This window comes from Schistocerca gregaria, chromosome 8, assembly GCF_023897955.1.
Source record: "Schistocerca gregaria isolate iqSchGreg1 chromosome 8, iqSchGreg1.2, whole genome shotgun sequence".
Lineage (NCBI taxonomy): Eukaryota > Metazoa > Arthropoda > Insecta > Orthoptera > Acrididae > Schistocerca > Schistocerca gregaria.
Genome location: NC_064927.1, coordinates 65,961,281 through 65,975,122, shown reverse-complemented (window position 1 = coordinate 65,975,122; position 13,842 = coordinate 65,961,281). Strand labels below are relative to the sequence as shown.

Sequence of the window (13,842 nt, the reverse complement as noted above, 5' to 3'; positions counted from 1 at the left end):
ACTCTCTGTGCAAACTGATTGTTGCCATTATCCAGTCCTATAGTTGTAGGTCGGCTGTGGTCATTTTGGCACACTATGGTACCTGATCAAATGTATGCGGACACCTGTTAGTGGACATTAATATGGGGTGTGTTCACCATTCGCTTTTCTGAGAGTTTGAACTTGTGCTGGAGACACTTTCAATGAGGTGCTTGAACGTCTGTGGTGGAACAGCACACCATTTTACCTCACGAACCGAAAACAGAGATGGTAGTCTACATCGAAATCAATCTTCTAACTCATCCTAAAGCTGTTCCATTGAGTTCAGTTCGGGACACCTGCACGTACCACCATTTCAGGAGTGTTATTGTTTTCAAGGAATTGCCTTACCAATGGTGCTTTATAACAGGAGACATCCTCATCGTAGTACAAAGAACCCTCCTCTCTGAGCTGTTCCTTTAGTGTACACAGTACAGAATTCTGTAAAAATATGTTCATGTGCTTTTGCATTTAAAATTGTGCAGCAAGATGACCACCATCTAACACTGTAAAACCACTTCCTTCTATTTCAGTGTTGGCCTACATTCGTTCTCCAGACAGTCACCAAACCCAGATCTTTCCATCGGATTGCCACGGACCATACCGTGATTCATTACTGGAAGTCACTTGTTTCCAGTCACCCATTCTCCACTGGTGTTCACCACCTCAAGCGTTTCATAGCACTGGCTGTGTGTAGCTTACGAGGATTGCACGACGATTATATTCCATTCTTTTTAACTGTCTACGCAGTCATTGTGCCACCTGGATTGCTGCCAGCACCTTGGAACTCACGAGTGATCGCTCCCGCTGATTTCATGCATTTTTTTTTTTTTTCAAATACTCTCGTAATACTCCACAGACACTGTGCATCAGCACGTCAGGTCATCCTAGCTTTGGTTTATTGTGGTTCATTAGCGTTTCCAGTTCACAATCACACCCCCAACAGTCGACTTCCTCAGCTTTAGAACGGTTGAAATATCCCTGATAGCTGTGTTAGTCAGGTGACATCCAGTGACTACTCCATACTCGAAGCGATGATCTCTTTTGACCAATGCATTCTGCTATTGCTGCTTTTCTACTGACAACAAAATACTCCCCGCCTGCTTTTGGAATGGTTGGTCCACGTCTCATGCCATCTAGTTGTCAGTTCTGTATTACTCAGGGGTGTGGTGTGTATGAATTCGTACACAACGGTAAGGACAGGCGGGATACAGAATGTGCGGCTGCTGTCATCGTAGGAAAGCTACACAGGAACAGAAAACATCAGTGAACAATCGACACACAGAATAATTACTTCAGCAGGAACGACAGGGCGACGGACTAAAATATTGCTGAAATTCAGGATTCTTTTCCTCAGTACTGGAATGTAGTAGACAAATGGGGTTTGCTGCAATGAATAAAGCATAGATTGAAGTTTTATAGGTATTTTTTATTGACAGATATTAACATGTTCACTGTGTGATTTGGATTTTTCCGAGGGAGCTCTGAACGTAGGTAGATCGACGCTTGTCACTGTAACTCCGATTGTGGTTATCTGAAACATGAAATTAACATATAAGTCTGATCCTTACTGACGTAATATTAGTTCAACGTAGGGATTACCAAAAAAAATTGGTTAAATTATGGATACTTTTAAGAAATCGTCATTTTTGCACCCCTCTTTTTTGGCCGAAAAGAATACCAAACATCAACATAAGAAAATCAGCTACGATGAACTGAAGAAAATTCAATTTGCTTCAACAGGGACCAAAAATCATTAAAACCATGCCGAAAAAAATGCTTTTGATAAAAACACCTATAAAGTTTGACAACTGTTTATCGTAAAAAAAATGAGACAGAAGTTGGACAGTGGATGGCAGCTTTCTGCTACTATGGCCAGATAAGGCCTCAAAATGGTTCAAATGGTTCTAAGCACTTTGGTTCAAATGACTCTCAGCACTATGCGACTTAACTTCTGAGGACATCAGTCGCCTAGAACTTAGAACTAATTACACCTAACTAACCCAAGGACATCACACACATCCATGCCCGAGGCAGGATTCGAAACTGCGACCGTAGCGGTCGCTCGGTTCCAGACTGTAGCGCCTAGAACCGCACGGCCACTCCGGCCGGCAAGCACTTTGGGACTCAACATCTGAGGTCATCAGTCCTCTGGACTTAGAACTACTTGAACTTAATTAACCCAAGGACATCACACACACCCATGCCCGAGGCAGGATTAGAAACTGCGACCGTAGCGGTCGCTCGGTTGCAGACTGTAGCGCCTAGAAGCGATCGGCCACTCCGGTCGGGTGATAAGGCCTCATTTTATTCCTATCGGCGTCCGACAGAAACTGGCAGTACCGCTGCCAGCCTCGATAGGCCGCGGGGAGGTACTGATACGTGACACCACAGGCTGTCCGTACACTTTCGATCAGTTAGTGTCTTTCGTTTATTTCCAGTGATCTCACAAAGTGGTGGGACTCGAACTGCGACGTGTAGGACCTGATCTTAAGTCGAGACGGAGCCCGGTCTCGGCGGGGCAGGACCACTGGCCGCTGTTGACCTCCAGCGGCGAAGCAATCAGCGCAACGCGGGCGGCCACCGCGCGCCGAGCGAAGCGATACATTCCGGCAAATATTTGCGTTCGTGTGCGGAAAATACTACGCCAAAAAAATACCGCGGCAGGGCCGGCGCGGCGGCCGTTGCGTAAACAGGCAAATATTAATTCGTCCGCGAGCGGAGCGGAGCGGGCTGCGAGGCAGTGCAGGCGAGCGAGCGGCGATCGCGTCGCATTTTAAATTGCGTCGCCGGCCAGTGCAGGGCACCGCCCGGCAGCTACGGCCAGGCGATAATTATTCCGCGAGCCGCAGCCCGGCGCAGGAGGCCGCCGGCGCAAAGTGCTCGTCGGATGGCCAATAAAAAGGCCGCGCAAATTCCATACGCGCCCTCAAATGAGGTCACATTCCGCTCTGATCGAAACTTTGACACCACAGGGGCACGGAAATTGACCGAAAATATTTTAAATACGCCGCGCGTGGATGGAAAATTACGGGAACTCTTGATCCAGCTTCCCCGTCGCTTACGCGGGCAATGTTCGAAGTTTCACAGAAGACTGCACAGTGTGTCGTGCATGTAGGATTTCCAGGAACATAAATAGAGCCGGCCAGAGTGGCCGAGCGGTTCTAGGCGCTACAGTCTGGAAACGCGCGACCACTACGGTAGCAGGTTCGAATCCGGCCTCGGACATGGATGTGTGTGATGTCCTTGGGTTAGTTAAGTTTAAGTAGTTCTAGGGGACTGATGACCACAGCAGTCAAGTCCCATAGTACTCAGAGCCATTTTTTTTTTTTTGAACAAAAATGGAAAAGCCCTATTCGATGTTATATTTAGCCGGACATTTTGCTCCAAAAACCGGACTGCCAGTTTTAAACAGAAATAAAGGCAGCTGGGTATTTTTAATCGTTTATTAATAATAAATTACCGTAAGCTTTTCGCGGGATCAGTCTTAAACGTGCTTAAAGTAAAAACAAATAATCACTAAAGACGCTTATAATTTAGCAGTTATCATATCAACTAAGTGTCCAGCCTTCTTCCTAAAAATAAATTAAAAGTTACACATTACACTAAATAAAGAATGAGGTCTGCCGCTTACTGATAAAACAAAAGCTGCCGCATGCGACAGCATGCACTACACATCTTACAAGTGACTGCCGCAGTGCAAAGTAAAGTCGTCCGCAGACGTACCGTGCATTCGAGCGTAGAGTGTTGAGCGTGCTTCGTTTCAGACCTCAGACTGTGGAAAAAGCAGGTTATGGAGAATGTGTATAGCGATATCTAGCATATTAGATATTCTTAACTTGCGTTCTAACATGGACCAGCTCAAATGGTTCAAATGGCTCTGAGCACTATGGGGCTTAAGTGCTGAGGTCATCAGTCCCCTAGAACTTAGAACTAGCTAAACCTAACTTACCTAAGGACACCACACACATCCATGCCCGAGGCAGGATTAGGACCTGCGACCGTTGCGGTCGCGCGGTTCCAGACTGTAGCACCGAGAACCGCTCGGCCACCCCAGCCGGTTATAATTTGGCATAATTAAATGTTATTCAGTAACATGTCTACAATTAAAACTCTTAAGAAATATTAAGATGAAAAATAGGGTCGTAAGTCATTCATGGCCAGTGAACCCTAATGATTAAAGGCGAAAAACAGGTGATCTTGTGCTAGTTGGAGTCTCCCTGGATTCGAAACATTTTTATTACCCTACACGTTTTTTAACAGTTTCTCATAGTTCATCCTTAGCTTAACAGAAATATACTCTCTAATATTCTGTGTTCTGACAGTGTAAGAGCGTCCTTCGGCTCTGAGAACTATGGGACTTAACGTCTATGGTCATCAGTCCCCTAGAACTTAGAACTACTTAAACCTAACTAACCTAAGGACATCACACAACACCCAGCCATCACGAGGCAGAGAAAATCCCTGACCCCGCCGGGAATGGAACCCGGGAAACCGGGCGTGTGAAGCGAAAGAGCGACCTTTCTGAAGACCGAACTAGTTATTTACAAGACAACTTGTACTACTTGCAGGGACATATTTTGCACTTTCTCGTTTCATATTTTGTATTTTGTAAAGAAACAGTTATCAGGTAACAATGACGTTACGGTTTTACTACAAAGTGACAATGATGAGTTTTAACTTAGGCGGGTAACTATTGTAAACTTGTATCCCACTATTTGTAGTGGAACTGTTATAAGCCTATGTTCTTAGTGACTGAATATGGTGGTTTCCTTTTCTCTTATAACATGATCATAGATATTGAAGTTCTTATTTATCTTTACCACAGACAGAAGCACATGAGTAGCGTATGGTCTAGGGAAGAAATGTGCGTTTTAATATTGATTACATAGGAATCTTATGCCCTTTCATTTCGTAAACAGTGTGATTTGCGAGCCAGCTGTAACCGACAACTGCCGCTGAGGCGCGCCGCTGTCGGATATACCACGTTGGGGCCCACGTACCGTGTGCACAAGCCGTATCGCTTGTGAGCGCTCAGCAGCAAGTTGAACTCGACATGCTCAGCGGCGACGTTCTGAAGCAAGGTCCGTGTGTGGGCGGCTTAACTGAGAGTTGGCGATCACACACGCTTTGGCATCGGAAGATCGGTACATTCTGCTTCGCCTCGTTCCATTTGCACGTAGCTCGGTTGTGACACTGTGTGTTAAGCTAGTTGGGCCTACAAGAAAAAATCCTTGAAGTATATCTCCGTATTCCTCCTTTTACTTGTTCTCAAGCTTACTTCATTACCTGGAAGAAACTTCAGTTCTGCGTTCAGTACTTCATCGCTAAAAAGCCGATATGAAATATTAGTTACACACCTGGTAACAGATGACCATGCCATCTGGGCCGAGAGCGTGGGAAAGCGATGAGAACTGGATGATTTGTCCTTGAGCGAAGGCACAGAGCGAAGGGTATCGTCACAGGTTTGCAGCCAAGATGCCTTCCTTCTAGTATTAATATTTAATGCTTAAATATTCAAGAAACCAGTCTGAGAATTCTGAATGTTTTTTGCCCTCTGATGTCTATGTAACTACAATATCACCAATTAACAGCTCATCTGCAAAGATTAACAAAAGAATTAATTTAATTAGTCGTCAGAAGTTATATACTTCCGAGACATATTAAGTCTCAACTTTTTCTATGAAGCAATGAATTAAAATTTGCACCAAGGCCTCTACTCACTATCATAATTAGTTTAATGTTAGGTAACTGGCATACATACCTGCCCAACCACCCTGGATGGGTGGAATGGGAAATAGTAAATAGGTGAGCCTAAGACTAGCTTCGATGCAGGCAACAAGTGCACACCAGGAAGGGTTATTAGTTTCATTTAAAGTGAGTTAAAGTTTAACTTTGCACGGGAAACGATTGTATCCTGTCTAATACTGCCGTCCAGATTGTGAGGCTGTACAGATGGCGAGCGCCACATTTTTACTATCAATAGTGCCATGATTTGAATAGAAGAAGCATGTAAACAGTTACCGTGCATTGTATCGTGAACATTAGGCTGCTCGCAGGGTTATACTCAAATTCCGTGATCGTTGCTGTGCTTAAATTGAGGCTGGCTCTCATGTAGGGTCGCTTCTGAAAACCCATTTTCCTCATTTAAGTTTGATTTAATACATAAGGTCGGGTAAAAAATCAAACTTAAATGAGGAAAATAAATAGGTTGGCGTGTGACCAGGATAGTCAAGAAAAGAAAGTCTCCGAGTAAAGGGAAGAGTGATGCTGGGAGGCCATGCAAATTCAGAGACTTCCTGATGTCTTTGTCAGAGGTGAGAGCGCGAAGAATAGCGATGGCTGACGCATGCATTCAGACTGAGCCAGTGGCTCAGGCCTCCCCAGTCCGACAGAGAAGGTGGAAAGACATGTGAGGCGGCCAGTGGCACTGCACCAGCCAGGGCAGCAGAGTCTTAGACAACCACTCACGTGCCAACACAATTAACAGCACTACACCTGCGCACGAAGAAGAGTCACACCAAATAATTCGGGATAGTACAGTAACCAACACGATGAACCTAGAGCAAGCGCAGCAAATAACAGTTACGGCTGCAGGCCCAAGTAGGATATACCCCAATTTAGAGCATGCCATGCAGCTGTCGCGGCTGTCCTGACAACTACATTGTGACACGTCGTTCGTCACCTTCTCGACAGTGGAGGCTGTGAACAGAATACAGCTAAAGTCGATGAATCTCCCCACTGACTTCGAAGCCCTGCGTGGTCTCATTAAAAAGGTTTTCGAAAGAAGAAACGAAAGATTTGACCTAGAGATATCTACACACAGTCTGTATCAGCAAATGGGCGCATTGTGCCAGACTGTGCAAAGACCTGGCCAGATTATAATGTGCACGCCTATTTTCCTTAAGGTATCGTGAAATAATCGGACATAAATACGCACAATAGACGTTTGGTGATTCAGGAGCTGCTAAGAGTCATGAAGGAGTGGAGGCTAGATGTAGTCAGCCTGCAGGAGCCACACTCCCAAGCTGGTCAAATTTCCTTTATGGCTTCCACTTGGAAGGTAATTTAAACCGGGGAAGAGGAAGAAGCACTCTAATTGTAGCAAACAAGGCTCTACAGGTCACAACCCTAACACAACTATCACATAGGCACAGCAACGTCGTAGAACTACAGTCGCCTGCGGGGCTCGCTTACATCGTCAACATGTACTTCCTGTCTGGAGGTAACTTTGAAGATTACTTGCGAGGGCGAAAGATCATCATAACCTCCGATATGAACGCTAAATCCCTCCTATGGTTCAGCAGTACTAGAGATGCAAATGAGGAGAATGATGAAGAGGTAATAATGGCCTTACAACTAGTTGTTGCAAATAGACTGGGGAATCCCCCACCTACAGAGGTGGAGGCGGAATTGGAACGGACATAGATGTCACCCTGTCAGCATCCAGTATCATTAGCAACATTAAGAACTGGAGAACCCTAGATCAAGTCACAACAAGCGACCACAAGCTGCTCGTGTTCAACCTAAGTGATGAGGAGTGAAGCTGGGACATGGCGTGTCAGGCTCAATACAACTTCAATAGAGCAGATTGGGAATGCCTAGCTCGGAAGTGTGATGTTCCTCCATTGCTCGAAGGTAGTGGACACATGGATAGGTATGCCGAAGAGCTGGTAGGGCCAGTAGTCAGAGTGGCGAAAGCGGCCGTACCAACCAGGAGGAGAGCCGTTGCGGCCTCCCCATCTCCATAGACTGCCGACCTTGAACGTATGCCGCAGTCTGTAAGAAGGCCGAGGAAGTACTAACAACCGTGTCGTCTGGCAAGAAAAACAGTTCTGGCTACAGAGATATCGAGAAGGAGGTAAGGATAAAAATTTGGGAAAGATATGTGCTGCATCAGCTACCTGCTGATTCTTGTGGAGTCCCCTATAAGCTGGTCACGGAAAAAATAAGACCTCCCACTGTTCTTTCGACCATCAGGGATGGCGGCAGAGTGACACAGTCCTCGGAGGAAACTACTGTGGTCCTCCTTCGGACTCTGCTGCCAGATGATGAAGAAAACGAGGACAACGAAATGCAGCGTCAAACACGCAGGGATGGTCGTAACGAGTACACTAACAACACAGTGGTGTACCCATTCTGGGAGGAAGAAGTATCCGCAAACATCATATCTTTAAAATGGGGGAAGGCTCCTGGGCCACATGGCATAGTAGCGGATGTGGTGCAGTTCCTCGCCCCTCGGCTAACTGCACCTCTTACAAGGCTTTGCAACGAGTGCTTAAGGCTTGGCAAACTTCCGAAAACTTGGAAAAAGGCAAATGTCGTTATTATAGAGAAAGGAAAAGACAACGATCCTATGGAAGCCATGTCCTACAGACTAATATATCTCCTGGATATCTTGGGAATATATTGGAGAGGCTATTGTCTGACAGGCTGACGGCACAAAGGATACTGCGCAGGATGAGCGACAGGCAGTTTGGTTTTCGGCCAGGGCGATCAGCGTCTGACGCAACTGCCCTGGCGGCCGAGGTGTGCAGCTCAGCCCCGCACAAGTATATGGTGGGCATCATGGTGGACATCAGTGGCGCCTTCGACAACCTGTGGTGGCCCTCGCTCATCTCCCGCTTGCGTGAGAAGAAGTGTCTAGGATCCCTCCATAGCTGTCTGAGGAGCTATTGTGGGGACAGGGAGGTCTGGTTATCATCGCCTAATGGAAAAATAAGTAAAACAATCACCAAATAGTGCCCAAAGGGATCTGTCCTGGGGCCACTCTTTCGGAATGTAAACACGGAACCATTGCTAGAAAAACTACAGCTCAGTGAGGACGTGATAGACGTGGTAGCTTATGCAGATGACCTCCTCCTGTTGGTCGGCGCCGTTAGGCGAGAGGACTTACAACCCAAAGTGGAACAGACCATGACATCGCTCGCTGAATGGTGCCACAAATCGAAAATGAAAGTTGCACCACACAAATCACCGTACTTACTGCTGAAAGGTAGTCTACTTAGGAATCCTACTGTAAGAATTGATGGAACACCACTTCTTCGGCGTCGCGATGCTAGACTAGATATCTTGGAGTCATAATAGATCAAAAATGGAATTACACATCTCATATAGATGCCATAATCCAACGAGCTTTGGAGGTATTAAAAAATCTCATCAACATTGGTCACAAAAGATTCCATCTCCCACCCAAACTCATTAAACTCTACCATCACAGCATTTCAATGTGAATAGTAGAATACGGGGCTGGGGTCCGGGCACACAGGCTCACGAAGGTCATCCTGCCGTGACTGTAAGAAGGATGCAGCGGAAACGCTGTTACGCTCTGTCTGGGCGTACCGAACAACTCCTGAGGGAGGGCCGGCCGGAGTGGCCGTGCGGTTCTAGGCGCTACAGTCTGGAACCGAGCGACCGCTACGGTCGCAGGTTCGAATCCTGCCTCGGACATGTCCTTAGGTTAGTTAGGTTTAATTAGTTCTAAGTTCTAGGCGACTGATGACCGGTGAAGTTACGTCGCATAGTGCTCAGAGCCATTTGAACCATTTTGAACCTGAGGGAGGGGGAGGGAGGGGGGCTCTGTTAGTGTTAATGGGGCTATGTCCATATGTTCCTTAGACACCAGGATACGATAAGACAGCATGGTATTGGGTAACCAAAGGAATGATTGGAAAGGCCAGGGAAGTTATGGGGGGTACAGGTAGGTGACAAACTTGCAATTAGAAGAAGAGGGGGAAGAATTGTCAGGAACCATGGGAGATCGAGGAAACGGGGCGGAGGGCCTTTCAACTGTTGCCTGATATTAGGGAGAGACTACAGATGAGTTACTTTCAGACGAGTAGTGGTGTGCTGCACTTCCTAAAAGGGCATGGACCATATCCGATATACTTATCTCAGTTTGGGAAACGGACAACACCCGCATGTGACTATGACACTGAAAACGGTACACCCGACCACGTTATTTATGAGTTTCCAAAAGATGACGACGTGGTAACCGAACTACGACAACAACTACCGAAACGAGATTCCTATTCCCTGCTACAACGTACCGATACCTATCAGCTCCCCAACACCTTGGAAAAGTAGGTATCAAAGAAGAACCTGAGGGAGTTCATTAGGGACCATACTGGTCAACGAACAAAAACCCATTAAGACTAAGATGCACCTGCCCAGTACCGCCGAGCGCGGAGTGGCTGATCGTCGATACGACCGAGATACGCCACGCTCCAGGATCAGGGACGCAGGCGTATCAAAAATATTAGCTGTGTTTAAAACGTGGCAATCCTACAAACAGAAATTCTTACAACACGCTGTAGATTAATGACAAATCTTTTCTAGCCAGCAATAAACGCAGCTGCGACCAGTGGGACAACAACCAACGGCAGCAAGTGTTTGAAAATTACGAAGATTCGTTGGGCGTAGTTCTGTACAATGAGGTGAGGTGGTAAGAATCTTCGGATGCCTCCGAATGTCGTGTCGGACCTTCTTTTTCCCGGCGTAGTGCTCAACAAGTCATTGGAAGAATCCTCCACAAAAGTTGAACCATACGGACTTCATAGCCCCTCATAATTCTGAGAGCGTTACCGGTGTAGGGTTTTTGCATGAACTGACCTCTCTATTATTTCCCATAAATATTCGATGGGATTCATATCGGATGATCTGGATGCCCAAATCGTTCATTCAAATTGTCTAGAACGTTCTGACATGGTGTATTCTCATCCATAAAAGTTCCATCGCTGTTTGGGACTATAAATCCGATACAAATGCTCTCCAAATTCTCTCCAAGTAGCTAAACATAAGAATTTCCGGTCAATGATCGGTCCAGTTTGGCCAAAGGACCACTCCATTTCATGTAAACAGAGACTACGCCATTATGGAGCCACCACCAGCTTTCACAGTGCCTTGTTGACAACTGTGGTCCATGGCTTCGTGGGGTCTGCGCCACGCTCGAATCCTATCATCAGCTCTTACCAACTGAAATCGGGACTCGTCTGAGCAGACTACGGTTTCCCAGTCGTCTAGGGTCCAACAGAGCCGGCCGCTGTGGCCGAGCAGTTCTAGGCGCCTCAGTCTGGAACCGCGCTGCTGCTATGGTCGCAGTTTCGAATCCTGCCTCGGGCATGGATGTGTGTGATGTCCTTAGGGTAGTTAGGTTTAAGTAGTTCTAAGTCTAGGGGCTGATGACCTCAGATGTTAAGTCCTATAGTGCCTAGAGGCATTTTATCCTTTTGTTCCAACCTAGTAGATAGTGTCGGAAGTTCCATGCGGCTTTTCGCGGATGATGCTGTAGTATACAGAGAAGTTGCATCATTAGAAAATTGTAGCGAAGTGCAGGAAGATCTGCAGCGGATAAGGACTTGGTTCAGGGAGTGGCAACTGATCCTTAACATAGACAAATGTAATGTATTGCGAATACATAGAAAGAAGGATCCCTTATTGTATGATGATGAGATAGCGGAACAAACACTGGTAGCAGTTACTTCTGTAAAATATCTAGGAGTATGCGTGCGGAACGATTTGAAGTGGAATGATCATATGAAATTAATTGTTGGTGAGGTGGGTGCCAGGTTGAGGTTCATTGCAAGAGTCCTTAGAAAATGTAGTCCATCAACAAAGGAGATGGCTTACAAAACACTCGTTCGACCTATACTTGAGTATAGCTCATCAGTGTGGGATCTGTACCAGGTCGGGTTGACAGAGGAGACAGAGAAGATCCAAAGAAGAGCGGCGCGTTTCGTCAAAGGGTTATTTGGTAAGCGTGATAGCGTTACGGAAATGTTTAGCAAACTGAAGTGGCAGACTCTGCAAGAGAGGCGCTCTGCATCGCGTTGTAGCTTGCTGTCCAGGTTTCGAGAGAGTGCGTTTCTGGATGAGGTATCGAATATATTACTTCCCCCTACTTACACCTCCTGAGGAGATCAGGAATATAAAATTAGAGAGATTCGAGCGCGCCCGGAGGCATTCCGGCAGTCGTTCTTCCCGCGAACAGAACGCGGCTGGAACAGGAAAGGGAGGTAATGACAGTGCCACGTAAAGTGCCCTCCGCCACACACCGTTGGGTGGCTTGCGGAGTACAAATATAGATGTAGATGTAGATATGGTCGCGAGACCAGGAGAGACGTTGCAGGGTATATCTTATTGTTAACAAACGGACACCCGACGGTCGTCTGCTGTCATTGAGCATTAACGCCAATTTCGCCCCACTGTCCTAACAGATACGTTAGTCGTACGACCCACACTGATTTCTGTGGTTATTTCAAGCAGTGTTCCTTGCTACTAGCCTGAAATTTCGTATCCTCTGCACTCTCATGACACTGTGGTTCTCGGAATACTGAATTTCCTACCGATTTTCAAAATGGAATGTCCCATGCGTCTACCTCCAACTACCATTCCGCCTTCTACGTCTCTTAATTCCGCTGTAATCACGTCGGAGACCTTTCCACATGAACCATCTGAGAACAAATGACAGCTCCGCCAATGCATTGCTCTTTTACACCTCGTATACACGATCCTACCGTCATCTGTATACGTTCGTATTGCTTCCCACGATATTCGTTACCTCAGTGTATTTGAACGTCTATATGTGATTTTTGAATTCATGTTTACGTTGAAGTAAAGATTAAGAACGAGAGGACTGTTTTATAAAAGCTGTAGATTTATAAAGTGTTCGATCTGCCTCGCAGTCACGAAGAAAGGACCACGGTTTGAGTTTACAACTTAAGACAGAACCCGTAAAGGGCACCGTAGTGGTTGCTACTCATTATGGCTACTCATTACGGTAGCCGGGGGGAAACGCAGTTAAGCGGAACCCTGGACAGCGCCGGCGGCACGCAACTCTGCCGGTTAGGGGCCGGGCGCCGAGTTTACGGGAGGGCGCAGTCGCCTCCGGTGCGCCCGGGCGCCACCCCTGCCTGCCGCCAGTAAATCAGCTGGGAAGAGCCGCGGCCGGCGCTGCAGAGGGTGGGTCGGGGGCGGCGCGGCCGGCCCCGCAATTACAACAGCAGCGGCACTCAGTCCGCAATCTTCGTGTCAACGCGCCGCCGCGCAGCTGTCATTACGGGGGCCGGCGCGGCTATCGCTTTCCTAATTGACGCCGCCGTCGTAATTAGAAGCGCCTAATAGATCCGTAGCCGGCTCCTAATCGGCTGCCGGCGCGATCGCGCGCTGCCCCCTGGCGGAGGACGGCCGCTGGCTGCTGGTGTTGGCCACTGGTAAGTGCGGGTTCCCGCCTCGGCGCCGCCACTCGGGACGAGATGGGGCGAGCAGAGGTGCCTGCCTAGCCAGCGATTAGCGTGGTGCGTGAATTATGGCTGACTCAGCGCTGATACGGCCTTCAGTGTTACAGTTCTGTCCATTAAAACTTGCTTTCATAGTCGAGGACACCTATGCGGAGGCGCTGGGGTCGCAGGTATTGGATTCGAATGCTGATGGTAAATTTTTCCGCTGACTGTATGGTGTTGGTACGGGGAGGCGATGTGGTAGCGTTAAGTTCTAATTACCAGGCCTCAGCCCAATGCTCTATATTAAATTTCAAACCCCCTCTAGGTAGTGCCTAGAGTTGCGCTCTATCAAAACTGTACCTTGTCGTATCACATATCTACACACACGTTTCCCACAGAGGCCGATAGCAGTATGTCGGGGACCAGGCGGAGCCAGTGATGCTCGGCCACTGAACGACACCTCTAGCGGCTTCGACAACGGGATCCCTGTCCTGGAGCGGCACAGGCTGGCTGGCGGCAATTAACAGCACCCAGTCTCAGTCACCCTTCGACAGTTCGTTCGTGCATTAGTAGTGGGAGCCTCACACTGCACGATCCTCTTGTA

General features: G+C 47.4%; 1 protein-coding gene across 1 annotated transcript in view; it reads left to right on the top strand.

Moving 5' to 3' along the window:
- Positions 1–13,109, top strand: part of LOC126284545 (WAS/WASL-interacting protein family member 1-like) — a 127,071-nt gene extending 113,962 nt beyond the window's left edge. The window contains exon 3 of the mRNA XM_049983546.1: positions 12,866–13,109. Within this exon, the coding sequence (XP_049839503.1) occupies positions 12,866–13,109 (244 nt within the window). The remainder of the gene's footprint in view (positions 1–12,865) is intronic.
- The last annotated feature ends 733 nt before the right edge of the window (positions 13,110–13,842 follow it).